The sequence below is a fragment of the Neodiprion pinetum genome, chromosome 1, assembly GCF_021155775.2.
Source record: "Neodiprion pinetum isolate iyNeoPine1 chromosome 1, iyNeoPine1.2, whole genome shotgun sequence".
Taxonomy (NCBI): Eukaryota; Metazoa; Arthropoda; class Insecta; order Hymenoptera; family Diprionidae; genus Neodiprion; species Neodiprion pinetum.
The window spans coordinates 4,371,531-4,396,727 of NC_060232.1; the positions used below are offsets into that span (position 1 = coordinate 4,371,531).

General features: G+C 35.8%; 2 protein-coding genes across 4 annotated transcripts in view; one reads left to right on the forward strand and one right to left on the reverse strand.

Moving 5' to 3' along the window:
* The window catches only part of Tsp26A (Tetraspanin 26A), a 90,899-nt gene that overhangs the window by 21,678 nt on the left and 44,024 nt on the right, over positions 1-25,197 (forward strand). The window lies entirely within an intron of this gene.
* LOC124214520 (SET and MYND domain-containing protein 4) lies at positions 1,188-4,475 on the reverse strand. Its single transcript, XM_046616853.2, has 6 exons — positions 3,967-4,475; positions 3,073-3,807; positions 2,754-2,995; positions 2,468-2,623; positions 2,059-2,364; positions 1,188-1,966 (listed from the first exon to the last, which is right to left on the reverse strand). Exons 1-6 carry the CDS (start codon positions 4,238-4,240, stop codon positions 1,916-1,918), a joined length of 1,764 nt encoding a protein of 587 aa, XP_046472809.1. The 5' UTR covers positions 4,241-4,475; the 3' UTR covers positions 1,188-1,915.

Below are 25,197 nucleotides of genomic sequence, written 5' to 3' on the forward strand. Positions count from 1 at the left end.
ACTAAAGTTTGTTTAATTGTTATTTACAATAAATGTTTGAGAAAATGAGCAATTTTTCTTAAAATCCGACATTTCATTCTGGTTTTTACAACAACAAACTTTATCGATTAAAACTATTTTTTTTTCTATTAATTACGTGGAAGAAATCAAAATTTGACATCTAAAATCCAGACTGAAAATTCGCGTTGACCGGTGTCATTCAATGCATACGCATATCGACATTTGAATCTTGACCGAATATATGAATCAATCTTCCGAATCGAAAGTAAGGAGATGAGAAAACTTTTTTCAATGATTGAAATTAACTGAAATATTTTACCTCGAGATTTATCAACGTGTTTGCCTGTGAATTGTGGAAAAATTGAACCGTCGAATTTCTCGTCTCGACCTTTGCGTAAACCGGAGATGGATTTTCAATCTGATCTAGATTTGAATAAATCCTTTTTTCTCTTCGACTTTTATACTCGACGATTCTATATTAGGTACGCATTATGTATTCAGCTATATGTATATAACATAGGTACCTATGGGTATGTACATACCATGTATAATTTAGGCTGGAATCACTGATTCTCCGCTTTCGCGATGTGGAACGAATTCGAAAAAATTCAATTTTTACAGAGGTTTTCTGCCGGTGAAAAAAGCTTTCCATTAACCCTCCTTGTCATGTCGGCTCGAGTGAAAATTCTCAAGAGAAATATACATATTCGGTTCAGCGAGCGAGTTTCGCCGGCAGATATCGTCGCCGAAAAAATTTGAACAAAAGTCGATTTTACTCGTATTTATTGGTAGGTGTAATAATAAAGAAGGGATCATTTTCATATTCCGGAAGGTGAGATGCTTTGTCAATTTCCGATTTATCGGTGTACGATATAATTACGCATTTATTGCATTCTTCAATTACACGCGTTTATGTATCGTCGTGAAATTTGAAACAAAAGGGTCGCCCGTATACTACGGATGATAATACGAGCAATTTTCGGGAAATGAGGAAATCACTATGGGTAAAGGGAGAAATTCACTTCCTGGAAGGTTTATCGAGGGTTATAAAGGTTTTCGGGTATCACCCTCTCTCATTCGGGTCGACGGGGAAAAGATATTGGAGAAATAAAAGTGCGAAAGGATCTAAGTTGGCTTGCTTCCTATAAATACGGTCAGTAAAACGCGCGAAGGGTTTATGGTTGTAGTCTTTATTCTCGATTTGTCACTTATATCCAAAAAGTAAAATATTACAGAGAATATTTTTGAGTTATCGATTTACGTTTTTGTGATTCACTTCCACAAATAAAATGGTAAGAAACATAAACGTTACAAATTCGCGTGTAAACGCTTCTACGTCACTGAATGTAGAGAGGATAAAATTGTGTGAATAAAAAGTTTGCGAATAACTTTGAGAAGGTAATATTCTTTCGGCACAAACTTCGAGTAGTCGTGTGAATATCGCGAGATTCAAATAAAATCAAGAATCGTAAAGGGAAATCTCTAATCGTAATATGAACAATACGATATGAAAAGTGACAAAGAAAACTGGATTTACAGTACGAATTGTTCATACAATTATTCTTATTTCATTTGATCACTCGATTTCACACTTTGTAGCTGATTTGAAGACACAGAGACGGTAAGAAAAAATATTAAAAATGAATTGTTGCATCTTAAAGTTATGCAAGATTTTCACAATAAATCATAAAACAGAACAATGGTATATTGTAAATAGACAAAATGATGATATATTTATAATAGTTGATTTCCTTTTTAGTTTCTGTCGTGGCCTTACTTTTCAGGCTTTTTTTCTCTTTCGCATAATTACGGCATATTGCAAATTGACAAAATGATGATATATTAACAACAGTTGATTTCCGTTTTAGATTCTGTCATGGCCTGACTTTTCATGCTTTTTTTCTCTTTCGAAATATTACGGCAGATTTTCAAATACGCCAAGCATGTACAAGTTCATGTGACCAATCTGTAACAAGGGCACAGATTGAAATTGAAAGATCTATAGAATAATTATAATTTTATTACTCATGCGTGCTTCGATTCATTTGTTAAACTCACCGCAATGTCAAATCGCTGTTCGTATCCCTCAGTCAGGAGGATTTTTACGACCTGTGTTTGTAGAGTGAAAGGTTGCTGGCTTCTGCGGACAATATTTAGCAGTTTCCACAGTGCCTCAATGTTGAAAGGGTTCTTTTCCAAAATTACGAGTAATCTCTTATCTATTTTAATATTTGGTTGTCTTTCGATTGGGTACGAGAATGATTTATCACACTTGCTGCAGTGGCGCCTACACTGCACCAATCGTCCGGATTTGCTTGACATTTCTTGGAACGTGTAGTGCAATTGCTGGTAGTCATGAAGTATCTGAAATTATGGAAAATTTTTAATATCTGTTGGAAATTAGTGAGAGGTTGGTGGCGTTGAATTTAACAGTTTTAGGAAAGTCTTCAGGTTACAAAAATTTTACCTCATCTCCAGGTCTTATGAATAGCGACGCACGTATTACAATTCTTCCCTTTTTGTCGAGGTATGTTATAGTATTATTAACACACGCATGTTGGACTAGCCCGAGTATCGGGAATGCAGCACGCGCTTTGATTCTCTTTTCTCCATGGTACATGATCTGTAATTATTGTATTAACAATAAGAATCATTGTGATCCTCATCAGTTGAAATGGTAAAATTAACCGTAGATTTGTGATATTTCTTCCAATAGAATTTCGTATCTCAATTTAGGAACTAAGTATATTCACCCCAAAATGATTCCATGGCCAAATCTTGTTAATTTTGGTCATTATCTCTGCGACAACTGGAAGGTCACTATTTTTCTGAAGAAAGTTGGTATGATTCTTGAGCAATGTTGCGATGTAAGCCGCTTCGAATAATGAAATATAATTGTGTTTTGCTTTAGAATTTTGACGTTTTAGCATGTTCAGAAACGCTTGCCGTGAATTTGGAGTAAACTGTTCGTCGGTAAATTCAAGTTTTTCAGAATCTGAGAAAACGAAACATTTCAGTCATGAGTTTAAGGTGTATTATCATGAAGGTCAAGTATCCTCGAAGCTGAATTACCTGAAATATCATCAATTTCTTTAAGATCATCCAGTATGGCTTTCAAGTTAGCGCCTTGTTTGGTAAAAATATTCAAACACCTCAGTTGGTAAAGTAGCGCTCTCAAATCCATCGGAAAAGACGCAGCCAGAGTGGATTGTATTTTACATTCTATGCGATGATACTTCTCGTACGCCCTGATACGGCATTCAGTCGAGCAGTAGACATCCTCGCAGCAATAATCGCAGGGAATGAGGCACAAGGACAGCTTTAAACAATCATGACAATAAGTCGGATCTTGGTCGTATTCCGCCACGGCCAACTGCCTCTTTGCAATAATCAGAACATCGCCTGGATCGAAATCCGTTTTTGCCACAAGCTTCAACCCCTCTTGACAAGTTTGAACAATGTCGATTTCCTTGCTAATTTCTGGCAACTTAGCGTTTGGCCCGTAAGCGAGTTGCAGCTCGTCTTCAATCGCTTCGACTTTGTCTTCCGCACAAGAGTTATTCATATTCTTTTCAGCCTCTTCTTTGCGGGTAATTATTTTCTGTCTCAAATCATCTGGGTAAGGAAGGTCGAGGACTCTTTCTATGTCGGAGATGCATTCCGCGTACGCTTTCAACCGGTACAAGGCTGCTGATCGGTTGGCATACGTCATTGCGATGCACGCTGTGTTTGCCGGTGCCGTCATCAGACTGCGAGTGTACGATACCACGGCGTCTCGATACCTCCCAAACGCGAAGTCGTAGTTCGCTACAGATTTATAAGATAGAAAAATTCGTTAACTGTGAATAGAATAGAATAAAATATTTATTTATCCATAGCGATATTGGATAATAATACAAACGTCGTCAATAGAAAAATAAAACAGAAAGATACATGGAGAATGTTAGAAACGAGATGAATAATTACCTTCGTCCCGAAATGTGTCGGCGAGAAATTCGCATTTTTTTAATTCGTCGAGCTCGGGGGGAAGAATTTCAAACACCGCGAGGAAGTCCGTGATCGTATAATCCTGGTTTTTGGCCGGTCGAATTTCTTTCAGCGTACTGTAGAAGTCGTACCAGTAATCGAGAAAATGCATGGAGTCATCTATGTGGGACGACTTCGGGAGGAATGGAATGTTGAAAAATTCTTTGAAAATTTTCGCGGATACTTCTTGCCTTGCTCTGGTCGCTTTTTCCATGCTGTGGTGGAATGGGGGATTCCCCGCTTCTTACAATGAATATTTTTATAGCTAGCGCTTCGCTGCCCGATTTCCGGATTACAATGTGGAAGTTTTCAACTGTAAAAACGAATCTCGCCGCCTGATTATACGTTTTCTTTACTTAGCGCACAAGATCACTTCCGAGCATCTCGAATAAACCAAACCGATGATAAATGTCTGTCAGTCTCAACTGTTGATCCGTCAACACGTAATTACCAATGGGAAACGTTCGGATTTTAAATATATCCAAGTGCGTTTCTTATTGGTCATGCAAAATCTTGCCAATTAACGAGCGTTCTGAAACGTGCGCAAGTCGCGTATAAAGCTTAGACGCTGTCTCTTTCTACTATTTTTCTACGGGCGCGCTAGACAAAGAGAGGAACTAGTCTCTAAGCCGTTTTGAACTTACACAAAAGGGTATACCAGGCTTCCTTTATGTTTATATGTTCCAAGGTCAAGAGAGGTCTAATCGCAATAGCTATGATGAGAAAAAAAAAAAAAAAAGGAAAAATAAGAACAGGTCTAGTCGAGTTACGTTTTGGAACACGCATCCGATCCCAGTATTGACACACTTCGTGCTCACAGCTCGATCGGTAACTGTGTTCGCTAATCGCCATTTCTGTTGCTCATATGGTCGGTACGTATCTCGAATATGATATTGCAGTGCCCTGCAATCAATTCTCAAATTACACTTCGAATTCGATAAAGCACAACTGATCACGAGTAGAGAGTAAAATTCCGCTGACAAGCGTTTTTTTTTAACACCATCGTTTGTAACTATTTTTTATCTTTATACACTAAAACTTTACGTAGGTATAATATTTGTTTTTGGTATAAAAAGGGATAAATACAGTACATAGTTGCATTGTAATTTGTAACCAACTACGAAGAAAATTTTAGCCGTTTTGCATAAGACTCTACCAACTTTAATAAACGGGCTTTTAAAGAACTCTGATTTATAAAGCTTGCGGCTCCGTGCCGAGCTTACATTATGTCTTACGTTGTTCGCCTTCCGTGCCCCGCGCGATTTATCTTCCGCGGAGATACGGGCTCGTTTTTTGCTTTCAAGTTTGGCGTGAAATGCGTAATTTTGAATATCCTTATTATGTGTCGGTGTGTATTATCGTATACAGCGCGATGCGACGCTGAGAAAAATACGACGTCTCGCCTGGCTGACGATTTTGATTTTGACAGTTGCGGTGAATATAAGCGAAAAATGGCAAATTAAATTTAAGATTTAAAGAAAATAAATAAATACGTAAAAGTCATGTTTTACATATGTATATTCGTATCCGTATCATCCTCGCTGCAGCACGTCTTGAAATTGAATCCTTGGCCTTCTTGCGCGACAGATTCAATTTGAATTCTGAAGTGAACGAATGTTCTACGCTGCTTTTCCCCTTTCGCGAAATTAGAAATTGAATTAAGAAAGGTGAGGGCACGGCTGCTCAGACGATTCGATATATACGTATATATTATAATAAAATTGAAAATTTCGTTTTCTATCTCTTCTATTTCGCTACGCGGCCTTATTCTCAAGGTAACGATTTTTGATTTCACAGCTTCCCTTCCATTATCACGCCTTGCGACCGGATTATTCATATAATACTTTTTAAAAAAACGGAGACAAGCTAGTAAATATTCTTGCGAGTTCTGCTACGCGGCAATATTCCACCTACATTTATTATACGTATTATTTCATTATTCATTCCTATAATATTCGATTCAGCAGCGAAGTGCGAACTAGTATAAAACTTTATTACGAACTAAGTTATTTTAGCTATATATGTATATGAAATCTTTCTCTGCTATACAATGAAAAACTTTCAATGATTCGCTTCAATTCAACGTAGCGACGTCATTTTAACATTAATGCTTCTGAGCTCAAAATAATCGATGCATCGATTATTGGCAGTGTAAAAAAATAATCGAAGACGATTGAATCGGTACAAATTAATGGACTAATCGATTGTTTCGTATTTTTTTGAAACGGTGCAGTTGAAACAAAAATATCTTTCGAGTAATAACAAAAACCGATTGTGAGAAAAAATAATAGAGTCAGTTGATTAATCTAGTTTAAAAAATAATCGATTATACTCGATTAATCGGGAAAATATGATCTATTATTTTTGGCAATTCTTACCAGGCAGATGCGCAGTAAAAAGAAAAATTATATTTACCTCATATTATGACACTTTCTTCGAAATTTGTCGAGTAGCTCGTACTGCGTTACGTCTGAGAGCAAGATACGAAAAACGGTTCTTTTTCCTGTCCCTTATCTCCCTTCTCATTCTTTTCTCTTTTCCTCTCTCTCTCTTTCTCTCTCTCTTTCTCTTCTGCTGAGGTAGGCTATGGTATTAAGCAGGATTTAAACTTGCACCCCCAACCTTTTTCCCTTCCCGAACGCATTTGTCAAGCTGACAAAAATTCGACTAGTCTTCCTCTTAACCGCGTCAACCGGAGATGGATCTTCGATCCGGTTACAGATTTGAATAAATTCCTTCTCGCTTCTATATACTACCTATCCTTACATGTATTATACATATACACACATATATATATATATATATATATATATATATATATATATATGTCCATAGTGTCCCAGAGTTCTCTGGAAAACCTTGCGGGAAATTACCGATTCTCTTTCGCGAGATAAAACGAGTTTCAAGAGGCAAGAGGTGAAAAAGATTAGAGAGAGAAAGAAAGAGAGAGAGAGAGAGAGAGAGAGAGAGAGAGAGAGAGAGAGAGAGAGAGAGAGAGAGAAAGGAAAAAAAATTGGAATTCTAAGATTGGAATGGTAATATAACTCTGTATGGAAAATATCTTCCGGCAGAATTTATGAGGAAAGAAAAAAAAATTGAATCATGATAATGACGATGATAAAAATGTTCACCGTATATTTGAAGGTGAATTTTCGCTTGAGCTTTATTGACTGCGGGATATCGGTTTTTTTTTATAAATTTTGTGATTTGTCGTTTGATTTATTTTGGACCAAAAACTATCTATCAGTCTTGAAAAAAAAAATAGCCATACTTCCAGTATTTATTGTTTGATGTTAGATGTTTTTATTAAATATTTTCACGGCAAGGTCGGAAAAATAGAATAAGAGAAAAACAGAGGTATAATATTGTACGGTAATTAATTTCGAACGATCGATTTTTGCGATATTTCACCCTGCTCGCTGCCCAAAAATTGATCAGGATAACGTAACGAAACCTCAGGCTAAAATATCAACATTATTTGGCAATTTGAAAATCACTTTTAAGAAGTTGGATTTTTACAATTAAAGTACATCTTTTGTTTATAATGGTTTACTAACTGTCGGACATTTCCAGAGATGCGAAGTAGCAATTTTTCTTGAAAATGCATTATTACCGTGACGTTACTAAGTTCATCCTCGTACAATAATGGTGGAGGATAGATAAAAATTTTTTTATACCAAACGCTTGGTGAAAATTTAATTCCCTTCCTGTCTCTAATTAGCGTTCGTTAAGCTCTACGAAGAACGCGCTTTCCACAGTTTATTTTACAATATTCATAATACGTGGAAAAGATTTTTCTGCAACCGGCTGATAACGGTAATTATTATACGTAAATCTATGTAAATTTTACATAGAATATGTGTGTATGTGTGTGTGTAAATATGTATGTACACAGTTATATAGTATATTCTGCAAAAATTTAAAGAACGTAGACGATTCGAGCCAATTATTATACTTCATTATTTTCAAATCTCTACGTATCATTTGAGAATTTCTTTTCTTTTCATTTTTCTTCACGAACCCTCTTTAGTCTTGTATTATTCACTTAATTATGTAATTAACCCGGTGCTCTCGGTTTCGCTGCGACGCTACATCTTAAGGAGTTACCCTCAGCTAATTTGGAGACAAATGTTTAATTTTACCCTAAGAAAATAGTACTTTTATTCACGTATATAAGCACGGTTTTTTTCTTAAATATTGATATTTTAATCATGATCCATATTACTTTGTATTACGTATGGGGAATTCCATGCGAATTCGACCAACGTCTGACCCTCACTATTTTCGATTATGTTGAAAAATATTTCTGCAATTGGATGAATTGGAAAAATATCGAGTCGTCAAATGTTTGAAACAGAAGAAACAATTTCTGAGAATTTTTCACAATTTTACAAATATCTTTCCCGAATTCAATTTCAATATTTACAAATAATTATGCAGCTGAATAAAAAATTTGAAAAAATTCGTGGTCTGTTTCAGAGTTCCGAAAATTGCAAAAAAAAAAAAAAAAAAAATTTTAAACAAAATTAGAAATGGAGAGGGTCAAACAGACGAACATTATTAATCAATGATACAGGAATGAACAGGATATTTATATTTCGAGTTTAGTATCGTTTCAGATCCTTCTTCGCGAACCGCTGAATGTATAGTTTAGAAAATTACGCAAAAAAGAAACAAAAGAAAAAAAAAAAAACCAAGTTCAACGCACGTGATAATCGAACACATAATCAACGATCGTGCCAAGCTTGGCCCAGCAGCGTTATTTCCGCTCGTAAAATTGTGATCTCGAATCTGTTCTGACTCGATTAAAAAATCTCTATTCACCCTTTCGCAGTGGGTCTGTAGCGCGTGTTACAAACATACGTATAATGAAATCGAGTATTTGAACGAAGGGGGGGAATCAATTAATTGGGCATTCGTGTTTCGAGGAGAAAAATATACACACATTCGGCTAGGCGGCGCGCGGTGGCTTTACTACCGGAAATGAGCGAATGATTCGCATGGGGTTACGTATCGTTGTGTCTGTGCTTATGTACCTCATGTATACGTATACATATATATACCAAGAGTACGGATGAATGCGGAGAGCGGATATTGCGTCCGACAAACTCAACTGATTCCAGTATGCAGTTTCGCTTGTTGCACGATGTTCACATGTGTCGTCACATATGCCGTAGGTGCGCTACGCGCGTATCGCGCATTGGACTTGTACGTGACTCTATTTCTATTACACACGCGTTGGATGCTCGCGGTGATGTCGAAGCAGGCGGTATGGCCGAGTGGTTGACTTCAGAGCACGTATCGTGTCCTCTTTAATAAAATCACACGGTGGTGTGGACGGGAGTGCGGAACCGGGCATCGACAAAGAGACACGGAGCGCCGCTTCTCTCTCATATCACTTTCGTTCTAACAACAAGCAACCGTGCTATCGATGCTCGTCCTCGTATTATCGACCCAACACCCCAAGTTTTGCATATCGTCGAGCTGATAATTGCAAAATCAAACCTCAAAATGAATCTAGAATCGATTCTCCGATGGCTACGAGTCCGGGATACTTTTAAGTTCCATTTTTTTTTTTTTTTTTTCTTCAGCTAATAAATGGACGAAGATGGATTTTGATACGTGTTCGCGTATATTGGGGTGTTTCGGAAAAAAAATTCTTTGCGATTTTTCATCATTGCATCCCTAGAAATTTTATTCGGGTTGCAAGGTTCTGTCAAACGGTGAGCGTTCTACGTTGTGTGGATGATCGTGCTCGGTTGATTTTTCACTTTTGTACATTTTTTTTTTTTAAATCTATAAAATATCGCGAATGAAATTTTTCTTTTATCGGTTACGTTAATCTTAATATCAATTCACGTCGCTAAGAGAACCCACACTTGTAGTTTCAAGCCTCCGGTTGATGTTTGTCAAGTTTATACGACGACTTTTTCATTATTAATTCAATCTCATAAAATAGTTGTAATTCATAAGGATCGAAACCGTGTATAATTATGCAGCGGAATGTGAATAAGGGAAAAACATTGAATTTTCAATAAAGTTTCGTCTTCACGATCGAGAGTAATGGACACCCGGTATGAAACATTACATTCATAAATAACGATACGAACGTTGATTCGAATTAAATAAATCCTGTGACGTTGATTGAATCATTTAAATACAAATAACAATATACCCTCGATGATTTTCGATTATTCAAAGTTTTACGCATAAGAATTGTAAATTACTAAATATTGCATTAAAAGAAAAGAAAAAATAAAATCAATAATGAAACAAAACTCGAGCGTTTCGCGAAGAGTAAACGATCTTGATGATTTTTTAAAATTGACGATGAACAAAAAAAAAAAAAAAAAAAAAAACAGAAGATGCGGAAACAGCCCAAATCATGAAACTGAAACGGCAGCTTGACGCGAATCGTCTTACATATATGTACACACATGTTTGCGTACAAGGTATACGTGTAATACCTGTACATACATACGTGGTAATAAACGGGAACGGTTTGGCGGTATGACACAGGTATAGATATTCCGTGTAAGGCCCTTAACCTCATAAATACAGAAGCCATAACACGCACGTCTAAGGAGCGAAGAGGGTGGAGGAAAGTGCAGGACGGGTGGATGGGTGCCCTTCCATATGTGTGTGTGTGTGTAGGGAGGCTGGGAGAAGGTGTTGCATAATATACAGACTATGCCTTGTAGGTAGACAGAGGTACCTGAACTTCCGCTCCTGGCGAATGTCCATGCATATTGGAACGGTTCGTTTTATGCGAGGGACTCTTCGAGCCTCCGTGTCTCCCTACCTACGACCCTCATCCTCATCCTCCACCGTCCCGCCTCCATTTTCCACTCTCTAGTAGTATTCTGAAATTTGGTAAACCGTTAATAAAGCGTTGAGCAAAAATCTAATTTTGTAAATATTTTTTTTTTTTTTCTGTAACAACGATTTTCTCGAGATATATACTGCGTATTAAATAATTGTAAAGTAGGTGTATGAAATGAGGGTGAAATTTTCTGACGAATCGATTGCCGCTTTTTGTTTTGTAGAATTGTTCTTCACACCGAGGCGAGGGAAAAAATGCAAATTTTGCGAAAAAAAAAAGAAAGATATCATTTCTGAAACGTGTTCGAAACATCTCAAAATTGTCCGGAAAGTGTTTCTTTACTCAAATAAAGGCATTTTGAGTTAATATTTTTATTTTAAAGTGAACGGGTTAATGTTATCGACTTCGGCCTCGTTTATTATATTTATATATATATATACGTCATGACGGAAATTATGACTCTGATATTACTAAAAGATTGCAACCTCGCCAATTAATTATCCGCATGCAATTATTAGCGAAGGATGAAATAAAAGAGAAATGTTTTCTAATATTTGGCAAGAAAAGATAAGAGAAAAAAAAATTATGTCAAAAATTAACCTCTCACATTATTATTAATTGTTTTTGCCGATATTTGTTCATCTTATATGTTATATAATACCGAATTTTCCATTTATCTGTTTCAGGTAAGTTTCGTCACCTTCTCCTTCTTCTTCTTCCGCTTCACTTGAAAAGATTTTCAACGAGATCTGCGGGAAGTACTTTAAATTTGGGGACATTTTACCGACGTTGAACAACTATATTCCACCTTTGCATTATGTATACACCGATTCTGTCCCGTCCGAAACTCGTGAAAAGGTTTTACAGGTATAAAGGTTGTATGTATATACAATATTCATTATACATGCATGATATACGTATATAACTGCGTTAAAAGTTTTTCAAACCGTAGGTACTTTAATCCAATTTACCGAAACTTTTAGAACGTGCCTATCACATAATTTCCTGTACTTTTACACCGCTCCAATTCCATTCTGTTCACAGTTAAAAATTACTGTATGGAACTTTCCACACTGTATCGAAAGTTTAATTCGAATACGGAACAGTGAAATCACCATACGTTCACTTTTTATTCAATTTACAAGTACCATAAATTTATTACACTATTTAGAAAATTGAAATTACCTTCTTCTGTTTTTCTTATAAATTTTGGTCAAATCAAACATTTTTATCGTAAATTTAAGACAAATAGATGGTAATTTACGTCGCTACACCGAATTTTTAAATTTGCAACCCGATTTCGTAATTTGACTGTTCTTTTGCACCCTAAATGTTTAGTGAATTCAGAATCATGTTTAACGGTGTTTGTTAAACAACCGATGCGACTGTGTAAGATTTCTGAACCCCAAGTTTTGCGTTACTGAAATTATTTCCTTTTTTCTTTTCACATTTTTTTCTTCTCATTCCCACCAATTTTAGGCACCATTTCCCTTAACAGTACGTGTGCACGAATAGATTGCGGCATGGAATAATTAACGTTATAACTTCTTACGCGAGTGTGTTTCTCTTGCGTGTGTGTGCGTGTGTGTGTGTTTGTAGTGTTAATTAAGAAACTCTCCTTAGCCCCGACGCTTAAACGTATACATATATATACTACATAAGGTACGAATATCCACAGCCATGATTTAAAGACCGAAAAACTTATATGGATATTATGCAACTTAAATTCAATCTTCGTCACGCACCGCAAGCTTTTGCTACGGTGTAGTCGATTCGACTTGTACAACTTGCACCATAAATAACACTAATAGCGATCAATTGAAGCGTTGTTGCGGTTGCATTCAAATTTGACTGGATAATTTACATGCCGAAATCGATTTTTATACTTGATCGATTAAAAGAAACAACGATGATGACGATGATGTTGTAACGATTGAAGAATTTCAATCGGAGGTGAGAAAAATTAGCGGTTGATGTCGTTTTGAGCTTTTTCTTTTTTCTTTTTTTATTTCAACAAATGCGGTCGCGCTATTTTAACAATTTTCGGGATATTTGCGACACGCTCGTCCGCTTTCGTACGAATTTTTTTCTCCTCACATTTTTCTCACCTTTACACACAGTCCGTACGTACGTATATAACGTCGATGTTTATCGAGCCCGTAACCGTGACGCGGGTCAGTCATGCGATTCCTTGATTTACTCTCGCCTTGAACCTGCAGTCCGATTATTCCACATTTTTTAATCTATTACGCGGAAAGGCTTATTCGTTACACATCAATATTAATGGACTACTATCGAAAAAAAAAGAAAAACAATTCTTGTAGTACTTTGATTTGTAATTTTTTATTTATTTTTATTTTATTTTTTTTCGTTTGTTTTTCTTCTGCAGCGTAATTAGTATCAAATGTAGGCTGTACACAACTCGTCTCGTTAATCCTGTTAAACATTTGTCCGCAAACAGTCGACTCGTTTATCATCCATGTGAAATACAGATTATGGAATATACTCCGGGTTATGTTTATTTGTAAACCCTTTGAAATTACCTGGACTTTGCGGCAAAGATTCTCAAACGGTTATTTAAACTCGTACCGTTTTTCGAGCTGTCTTTATTTTTTTTTTTTTTTTTTTTTTTTATTCTCACACACGTACACGTATGTATGAATAATCGTATGTATGCGACTACTTTACACTCGACTCTGACGGCATATTTCCGCACGCTGCAAAGCTGCTCCAGACTCCGTAACCACGCATACCGTTTGCGGTTTTGCGGAGCTTGTTATTACCGAGCTTCCATGCTCTGCATACTCAAGCTTGAAAGGATACGCGCAGGCGAAACGTGGGATGCGGTTCATGCTGCAGTTGAATGTCTACGTGCAATGCCGGGTCACTGGTTTCTGACCCCCTTTCGGACGATGAGCGTCGCGACGCTAAAGAGCCGATAAACCAGACTCGAAGTTACAGAGTTTAAAGCTGTATTCCATTTACGTTGTACACGTGATCGATAATCAAAGGGTTTTTATTGGAGACACACGGCCGTAGGTCGTGACGTGGGGGTGAAATTACAATTGTTATTTTTTACAATAATGGGATGTTTTGGTGAAAAATAATTTGCACTGAGAAAAATTTCATTTGTTACGGTAACTAGAAAAATTCGAGCCTTTTTCACAGAGCCTTTCTTTTAACCTGAAAAACTTTTTGGGCAGTGTCACGGTGAAAAATCGCAATAATTTTTTTCTCAAACACCCCTACATACCGTAATATATCATAAAAGGCTAATGCAAGTTTGTTTGTTGTTATGTTTGTGACCTCAAAACTCATTGTCAGGGATTATACGACCAATTTACATGAATTTTTTATCGATCTATTCCTCGCGTCTTCCGGAGTAACGTATAAGCTGCACAAGTTATGCAATATCTAAATTCTTCGTTTAAGTCTATAAATGATATAATGCAGATATACATGTATTAAATATATTCAATACCTTATATTCGTTTGGCAAGTTTTTTTTCACATATTTCCCGTTAGATTTGTTTGCGAACACGCAAATCTCCTCGCCTTTACAATTTCTTATGTAACAAGTTACAGATCGACGCGTGAAAATTACTGACGATTTTTTTTTCTTCTTCTCTTTCTAATTTTATTCTACATTTCTCTCGTACCTCTTCAGACCTAAAAGCTGCCAGCGGCAGTAATAACATCATAAAATTCCTCGTTTTTCGTACAGACGTTTTTTTTTCGAATTTACATCTTTATTACGAAATCGCGAGACAAATTGTTTTACCTATGCCTGGATTGAATAAATCGTTATGTTGTTTTTTCACTTTTCTTTTCTTCGCGCGTTTTAACGTTTCTGTTATTCTTGAAAAAAATAATAAGTACGGATCTGGGATTAGAGAATTCTACAGTTTTAATCTCTATTGGACATGGAATTGTATTACTTGTTATCACAATTTTGCATTATTATCTTTATTCTAATTTACATTTGTTTATTTTAGAAAAACATGCTTGTAAATTATTTTAACCAACAGGGTCCTGAGGCATTTCTCAAGGTTGTTGTTTTTGCCATATATATATATGTATATATACATTTGACGTTATTATCGTAGGTACGTATACGCGACTTTCTTATCAACGGCATCTTATCTAAATTGTGCAGGCTAATTCGTTTGGATTTTGCGACAATCCGTTTGCTCTTAACCCGGTTTCAGTCTTGTTCTGGTTTTGGGGATTTCGTTTCTTGTATTCTTGTTTTTATCGTTCTTTTTCTGTCCTTTCGTCTGTTTTCCGTTTCCCTTTTCTTATCAGCTCTATAGCACCCGCAACCTAGTTGTTTCCTTTAACATCACCGTTTTCCTTGTTTTATGTACAATTATTTTCAAAAGGATAAGACGATGCGAAGATGCTGACGTGGCGGAAATCTTTAGGCACAAAGAAAAATACGATGCCATTTACTTCTTTGATTGATTTAAAATAATTTATCATCCGTGAATTTGTATATATATATATATATATTCTAAAAGTTAAATTTGTTAGGTAAATGATCATTTTTTCACATATATATATATATATATACATATGTGAAAATCCTCGATGCAGATTTTATCTGAAATTTATATATAATATATATTTACTATCGATTTCGTTATTTATATATTCGTTATAAAAAAATTATCATTTACCTAGCAAATTTAACTTTTAGAATACAATCTTTCATTCTTCTAATATTTTGACGAAATTCAGATCGACCGTTTGTGCGAAATTGTGACATTCTTGCGCAGAATTTGAAAAATGATAAAAAAAAAAACTTGGAAAAATATTCAAAGTCAAGAGAGAGTTTGTTATTTATACATTACATACGTAATAATATGCAACGATGAGACCAGAATAACATTAATATCACCAACAGCAAGGCCTCAAGTGAGACCTGGTTTTTTTCCCCTCATTTATAGCCTCGCGTGTTGTACGTTTTATGTTTTATGTTTTATGTACAATGTGCATATAGGTATAATTTGGAGAACCCGAGGCAATTTTTTAATTGGTTATCGGAAAAATCTAAACGACGACAAAGGCTGGTATCGAGGTATTTATACACGTTTGAAACGTGGTGGCGAACTCGTGTATATGACGCCGAAGATACGCACGCGTGTATTATGTCACGCATAAACTATTGTACGCAGGTTATTAAAACTTACAATTTATAGATAATTATATAACCTATACTTACCCGTTCATTTTCAGGCTCAATTTATACACGCATATAGCAATTAAGCAGAGACGTATTTTTTCAACTTACTGCAACATATCATTTTCCGCACGATCTATGTTTTTATTTATTTATTTATTTATTTATTTATTTATCTTCTAATTCAAACTGTATTGGATTAAATATCCGATATATCCTGCATCCTGTTTAACCCTTTCATGCGTACATTTTTCCTTACATGGGATCCACTTGAAAGTCGAAAATTCAAATTGGTGAATCCAATATGACGGGCAAACAAAAACGACAACAAGAAAATTTTTTTGCTGTTTATTAAGCTTGATTAGATCAGCAGGCAATGCTTTTTTTTCGTGGAAAAGTAAAAATTTCAACCGTTTGTTTACATGTGCTATTTTTGCAATAATTAAAGAAATTTTATATTTTCTTTGACTTAGAAATATTTCAGGGACTGCGTGGAACTGAAAAACCCGAGAATTATTACGAAAAAAAGTAGTTTGATAAATGAAGAGCTAGAAAAAAGAAAGAAAAAAAATGGAGGGACGCTAAGCATCTCAGCGTGAATTAAACAATGAAGATGATCAATTCTAAAATCTGTAACACAAAAATGTATGAAATTATTGTGTACGTACATATATATATATACATATAAAATGTATATATGACTTGAAAAATAATGTCAGTGTTTTTTGGAAATTATGTTTAGTCGCAAGAGCTTGTTTAAAAATTTTTCATCTCCGATGGTAGAATATATGAATAGGTACGTATATGTGTAGCCATCCTACCATATGCGATACAATTTTCCGGGTCGAGAGTTTCAGGTAATTTGAAAGTTTTATGACATCGAACCTATCGCGCCTAGTTCCGCTTTACACGTTACGTTGCCTTGCTGGTTTGGGTTTGGGCTGTGCTTGGGGATAGCATGGATGTGCATTTGCCCCGTAGGCAAAGCTTGCGCCAATTTTCTGTCATGAATTATTATATAATAATAATATATATAATAATATGTTGAAAACCAAACATACGAAATGAGTGAAAATAATTGGAGTAAACTTTTTTCACTCATCTCTCTGTGTAAAAATTTTTGTATTTTATTTGTTAATTACTTTTTTTTCCTCTTTCAGTTTTTCTTAAAGGGTGGAATTTTATTTGCATAGGACTTTTGCAACCGTGTTATATATACGGTTTTGCGAATTATAATTACAGGTAGTTTTATACCTACAGATATGAATATTATGTGAAATATTGAAAGAAACTCCATTCGAGCGATCGTTCAGAGCAGAGTTATGGAAATATTCGAAAATTTAATGACGACGAATTCGAATGCGATTCTTGTTTATTTCATCCTGTTAAATGTATAATACGTTATATCGAATATATATGTAAACAGGAAATGGATGAATGGATGAAAGATTCATTTGCAGGAGCTGCTTGAACAATGAATTTGTCTTGTCAGGAGTTCTTGACGGGTTTTAATTAGAGTTAACTTCGCTTCACTAAACACGTCTCGTTATGTTAGTCGAGTATTAATTCCACCCTTGCCTAAGCATCGAAATTACTTACAAAACGACAGGCGGTATGTAATTTTACCGAATTGAAAAACTCGCATTGTAACCAAGAGTTATGTAAGAAAATTGTTTCGTTTCGAAATTACATTACCGTGAGCAAAAAAAAAATAACAGATTTTGTCGAATAATCAATCGAATAAAATAATTACTTCTTTCACCCTGGATATGGGTATAAAATTTATTTTACATATTCGACACGCATTGTTTTTAGATTTTCATTTTCTCACACGTCGTTAATCGGATTTGAAACATCTTTAAACGAACAGACGAATAGCGATTCACTTTACATTACGTGCCTGTAAATTTGTCGAGTATAAAAATATTACAGTACAACGATGATGATAATGAGGGATAGAAAGAAAACAAAAACAAAAAAATTGCAATCTATTTGGCGGATACGGCGACCCTTTCTGCAAATATTGACCGAACGAACTCTGCTTACATACCTTCCTATCGCCCGACCAATCGTAATTAAGTTGAAAACCCTCCGCCTGGTCGCCTTCAATTTGTTATTGACCGAGTCCTGTGTGTACAGCATGCATGTATGGATGTACGTACGTGTGGATGGGAGGCGTAAAACGAAACTGGGTGAATCTAGGTATAAGTGAACTCAGTGACAACCCTATAAATCGATAACCAGCTACCTTCAATTCCCTCCTCTTATACTTTGGTCGTACAAACAATTTGAGCGCCACTCTCCCTACCATTTTTATTTATTTATTTTTTTACTTTTCTTGTTTTTTCCTCCCTCCGCTTCCATGTATCGGAAATTTACCTACAACATTGTGTAGGTTGGGTATACGTACATTTTGGATGCAATATGGATTATTGAAGGCAACGCCGGTAACCGAGCCTGAAACAGTGTGAGGAAATTTTGGTATGAAATAATAAAAAAAAAGCGGGAGGAAACGTTGGTGGAGAAGAAAGGTGAGCGAGAGAAAAATTTTTGGGGACATTTGTTGGATTTTTATCGCCTCCCGTTAACCGAGGTAGAAACTGGAGGGAAAAGAGAGAAATTTTAAGGTTCGCTAAACAGTTGACGACCCTTTTTGCACCATTTAATTTTTTCTTGTCGGTTTTTTTTTTTCTTTTTTATTCGTTTACGTTTGTTTCCTTCTCTTCTCTTCCTTCATATTTTCCCGCCCTCCCTCCCTCATTCCCTCTCGTTCTCTCTCTCTCTTACTCTCTTTTATTATCACGTAACCTTGCACCGAAACATTTCCCCTTTGCTTGGTATTTTTACGAAGGTAGAAAAGAACTTTTGCAAATAATAAATATACAATTATAATGATTTTGCATGCTAGAGAGAACGAAGAATTGAAACAAAAATGATTGAATTACATGTACACGAAAATGAAAGGATCTGCAGGATCTGAAATGAGTTTTATATAAAATTGCGTGCTACGTAGGCAGCAGGTGAAGTTAAATAAGGTATACAGCCTTTAAAACATTTTATCCCTTGTTCCTCCGACCTCCGTTATGAAACGTATAATAATCATTTACCCGCGCACGAGTATTTCAGAAGCGATATTTGCCTCGGCTCTCGTTTATAAATAATATTGCCGCGGGAGGGAATTTTGCGGGGTTTCTTTTTTTTAATTTTGTTTGCCTGTCTGTTGCTGTTGTTTTTTTCGTTTTTTTTTTTACCGTCTTTTCAGCAATTCTTACCTTCATTCGGGTTAAACATTTAAACAACGCTACAACGGTTAGAACTTCGCAGTTAGATGGGTGTTGTGAAAAAACTCTTGTGACGATTTTTTATTAATTAAGCGTTGAGTTCTTTTTTTTCTATTTTTCTCGTATCTTTTCTTTTTGCAAGCCAATCATCGTTTCTCACTTTGTTTTCCCCCTTGATTTTTAATTTTCGTTTCCAACGTTTTCTTTATGTTACAGTTCGTGTGGTTGAGGAAAGTTTTTTTCTTTTTTTACTTTCTTTTATTTTCAATCTTATCGCACCGCACTTTTATCCTCGTGGTAAATGACTTATCACGATCATTGGGCGAAAAGGTTTTTCAGGAAATTTGCAACAACAGCGAACTGATCAACGCGATTTTGTAGTGTCAGTTATCAACTTGCGGAATATTAAACGATGAGTATTTCCGCCGAGTTTCTTACTAATATTAATATTTAAAATATAATTATAAGTTATGATAAAAAAAATTCTCTTGAGACACGTGAAACCGAAGAATTTACACGAATTTCTTAACTGTACAGACGAATTGTCTGCAATAAAAAACTAAACCCAACCGTACGTCCGAAATTGATTGTTTGCTAAAATAATTGAAATCTTAAAAGACGTTATTCCGAATTGAGTATTTTCGATATCTCACATCACAACTGCAAGCGGGATTATATAATAATTGTAACGATCGTTAACGCGGGCGTTTCTACAACGAAACTGTAACTTTTGAATTGCGAATAATTCCTGCCGCGTATAGGGAATGAATTATCACATTAGAATTTACCCCACATACAATATACATATATATATATATATATATATATATATATATATATATATATATATATATATATCGTATTTCTTATGGCACGGCGATTTGGCATCGTTCCTTTTTCTCTTTTTTTCTTTCTCTCCCTCCCTCTCTTTCTTCGTCTCTCATTTTTCTCGGTCGGTCCATTTACGTCCTCGAACCCTTCGTTCCTCTCCCCCTTTCACCTCACCCCCGTTAACCCCGTAACAGCTCCAGAAACCCCACGAGCAACCAATATTTCATCTCTCTGACCCCCCTCCCTCCTTCCCCCCTCCGCCCCCCCCCGTTTTTCGGCACAAATCTCGCTCCGTCATATAAAACGTGTAACATACACCGTCATACGAAACGCAGGGGCTGATTTTTCGCCTATGGGAATAATTTCCCTCACGCTTTGTTCGTAAAAAAAAAAAAAAAAAAAAAGAGAGTGAAAAAAATATATATATTCCCACGTATCATTGCCGTTTGAAACAAAAGATAAATTGTTTTTTATTCGCCATTAAAATTATGTAAAAATGAAAATTAATTCGACATTTTGTCGCACGTACAGATGAAAACGATGACGAAACACTCTCTCTTTGGGAATTTAGGGAGGAAGTTTTGGTAACCATTAGACGAATCCTCCCTTAAATTTTATTCTATAAATAGTTGCCGCCTTGGCTCGATGCTACTATAAACATACATATCTGTATAAAACTCCCTCGAGATATTTTCGAGCAAATGGAGTTTCGTGGGCGGTATAACGGCTCTTCGAGACATTATACGTGTGTGTTATACGTACGTGCATTGATACACAAGTTATATGCAACATCATACCTGTGTGTGTAACGTGAAAATGTCCTGCGACCCAATTGTTACCTCAAAGTAGTTTCAAATTTCATAATATGTACATGTCGAGTCGAGACTCCGTGGAAATACAATTTCACGCAATTTGAATATTATATGCGAAGTGTAAATCGATATTCACATTTGTAACCTATCAGTTCCAATAATTTGAACTTTGGGTGAACGAAAAAAAGGAAGAAAATAAAAACGAAGTGAAAAAATTCGACACTCATCCAAGCTTCGATACGTGTAACGATCGGGGAAAAAAAAACAAAAAAAAAAAACTGATAACAATAGCAATTTCGAACGCCAAATTGCTGAAACGAAGAACGAAGGACGAAGAACGAAGCACGTATCTATAGGCAGAGAAACTAATCGGAACTTGCAAAGCTGACAAAAGCTCCTTCGTAATGGATTTTATCGTAATTTTAATAATTCACCGTACAGACGCGATATAGATTGTTATTATCATCGTCGTTGTTGTTTTTGTTGTTGCAATGTGGTATAGGCGTAGGCTAATAGTGTATAACATAAAATTTTGTACCTACGGGATCTCGGATGTAAATAAAATCATTGGTAAACATCGGTTCGTGATATTGTAACGAGACTGAGATCTGGGAAACTCATTTTTCTTTTACGTAGACCATTTACCCGTGTACACGTACGTATTGAATTGAAAATTACGTACGTACAGAACAAAGTGGGAATCTTTGAAACGCGTAGCTAGCAGGAGAACAAAGACAGGTTTCCGACAAAATGAAGATGAAAAAAACAAAGAGAAGAATAACGGAGCAGGTGGTTTTTATGGATGAAATAAATATGTTGAGTCTTTGAAAAATTGGTTTCCTTCGCATTTTTAGCCTGCCTAAAATTTGTTGCAAATTTATTACAACCTCGACGTTGCACGTATAATCTGAGATTAATATCCATCGGCGCGTACGCGATACGGATGCATGGTGTAGGCGTGCATTTAATATCACTGTACCATATGGGGTGTAACGCGCGTAACGTGTCTCGGACCACGTGTTTGCTCACGAGTCAAATAACTCGGCACGTATGCAGGTCGTAGGAGTTCTCCAATTTATGCCAAGAGCTTGTTCACGAGAGAGGGAGAGCAGGTGTAACTTTGCGTGTACTCGCCTCAAAGGACTTCGGCTATACGTACTTGCTAGATCCAAGAAATGCCGACGCGCTTATTCTCGTCCTCGAAGAGGACGCCGCTTTTCTTCGTCCTATAAACACGTTTATACCTGCACACGCTGGTCCAATAAAAAGAGTTGCTGTGCGAAAAAAGAAATTTATAAATCATGTACAGTGTGATGTGTAATGTATAATATCTGCAGACATTTGATCTTTCACATGTCAAAGGTACGAGGGCGTTTATTATGTAACGATACTTGATAATTTATACCCTATAAATGAATAATAATGATAATAATGGGAAGAAAATCAGTTTTGCTATAGTTGGAAATTTTTTACGGGAAAAACGAAGCACGTTGCAAAAATTTATTATTTAAAATTCAATCTTTTACTTATGACAATATGCAATTCGGAGTATGTATGTACAACTCGGTGTTTTACAGTGTAGAGGAAAATTTTTTTACTCATCTTTCGTGCCTCCCGTCTGAAATTGATTTTCTTCTTTCGTGTTTGCCCTTTTGTCCCGATTTCGTGAAAAGCCTTTTTTCTCTTCTACCCTGTAAACTAACTTTCTCACCGTTCACTTCTACTTTGAGCACAGCCCTTTGAGTACCCTTTGTAATAAAGCTCTTAACCTCGAACGTAAGTATATATAAGACTCCCTCTCGATAACTCGTGTTTTTTTCTTTTTTTTTTTTTTTTTCTTTCTTTATTACTTCGCTTCGATTCATTCAACTCCGTCTCTCTCCCTTTCTCTAGACGCCCGTCTCTTCAAGATAAATTTACGTATATAGCCTGATAAAACGAAAATCAATGAGTGTAAGATAACAATCGTTGAAAATATAAGTACTTGTGAGAAATTTTGCATGAAAAACAAATATATGTATATAGCAACCTTATTTTAAAGATTCAATATCGTCGTCCGGTCAATTTTCTTTCTTTTTTTTTTTTTGCTCACACAATTTCAGCAGAATTTAATGCTCGACAGTGATCGTGATGAGAAAGAACAGTAACGGATACTAGAATTTCTGGTAACAACTAGAAAACTAATTTTCATTTTCTACCCGGAACTATACATTTTCGATTGTGGTAAAAAATGAAAATAGTTATGGACGGAACGGTAACTGGAACTAAAAATTTATCTCAGTGGAGCAAAAGTTTTTAACACTGTTGAGCGATGCCCACTGTGCTAAAAATAATCGATGTATCAATTAATCGAGTCTAAAAAAATAATCGAACATGGCAAACTTCGTAGATTTCAGTATGTGGTCTTAATGGCGGAAACTTTTTTGATAATTTATAGTTTCATTCAAAATATTATTCGATATCATGTAAATATATTCATTCATCTTTCACTTGTTACATCAAATAGGTACTCGGTAAGTAAGACAATGATAACGATTGATGCTTTGATCGTATAAATTGATATCGTATCGCGTGGTTAATGGGAGTAAAAAAACAAAAACCTATCGCGAGGAAAAGTAATCGGGACGGTCGATTAATCGAGCTTGAAAAATAATCCGTCATACGCGATTAATCGGGTAGAAGTAATGGATTATTTTTGGTCATTTTTGTTGTACACAATATCCGATGGTATCATATTGTGTACCTAAATAGACAGGAATTGTGCGCATCCGTCGGATGCACGTTATTCACTCTCTGCCTCTATAATAATTAATCATAAAGGACATCGTTGCCTAATTTGCATGTGATAAAATCGTTAAATCGCAATATTATAATCCACCAGTGGTGCGGAATTATAATGTATAACCCGTTCGCATATGGAGCATTCCACGAAGTATCGATCAGGATTGAAAATTCATATTTCCGATTTGATCCAAATTTTTTTCGGCTAAAGCACTGGTCGAAAAACAAAGTCCTGACTTTTTTTGAAATTTTTTCAATCACCCGTGTCCGAGGTATTGCTGTTTGGAAATCGCCCATTTTCTGAATTGTATAAAAATTTAAATAACTCTAGAAAAATATGACAACATTTTACATCCCATATTTAAAGATTGAGATCTCGTCACAGCAAAAGTTGGATCTCGAAAATAATGAAAATGTCAACAATTACTTCTGTAATGCATTTCTCATATGAAAATGTACCAGAAAGTTTCTTATAATGAAAAAAGAATATGAACATGTGAAAAATGCATTCAAGAAGTAATGTTTTTTTAAATTCTCGGTAATTTCGAAATCCGGCTTTTGAGCTACAAAAAAAAATTTGCCGCATCTTCCCAAAATTTTTCGACTTTTGTCGGTATTTAGAAAATGGGTGATACCGAAATAGCGGTATCTCGGACACGAATTATTAAAGAAAAATTGAGCAAAAATCAGGGCTTTATTTTTCGACCAGTAATTTTGTGGAAAAAAATTTGTATTAAATGGATAATGTTAACTTCCGATCCTGATTGATACTTGGTGGAATGCCCCATACGTATACTTACGTATTAATACTACTGCCCAGTGTCCATGGAACGCGTTCGAATTTGTTGCCAACGAAATATATATATATATATACATATATGTGTGAAAATATATATCATCAGCTCGAACAGTCTCTTAAATTTTTGCCTAATGTCATGAAATATTCATGACGCGTCACGGCAGACACGATATGCGTGTGCATTTGTGTCAGCGTCGTTGGGGATTTGCGTTACGCCCCGTGTATGGTATCGTAGAGGAGGACTTTATACCTACATACCTATAACCAACCTACCCAACCGTCGTCCAGCTTGCCGGATATCAAAGCAATAAATCATCCTGTACCGCCGTGGCGTGGCTGCAGGTATGACACACGTACGACATACATCCACGCATACGGAAGCGAGTAAGGGACATCCGTAGGACTGACGGGACGAGGGTATTAAACGATTAGTTGCGGTTAGTATGGCTCGTATGGATGGCCCAGATTATTCGGATAGACTGCAATTACCGGCCCTCATCGACGAATCTTTTAACCCACTTGAGTCATAGCGGTATGGTGTACTTACCGCCTATTTCATGTACATTTTTTTCATATTTAGACATCTGCGAAAACGTATTTCTTTGCGGTTTTTTTTTTTTTTTTTTGATAGTTCTGATGGTATATCAACAGGTTTACAATAC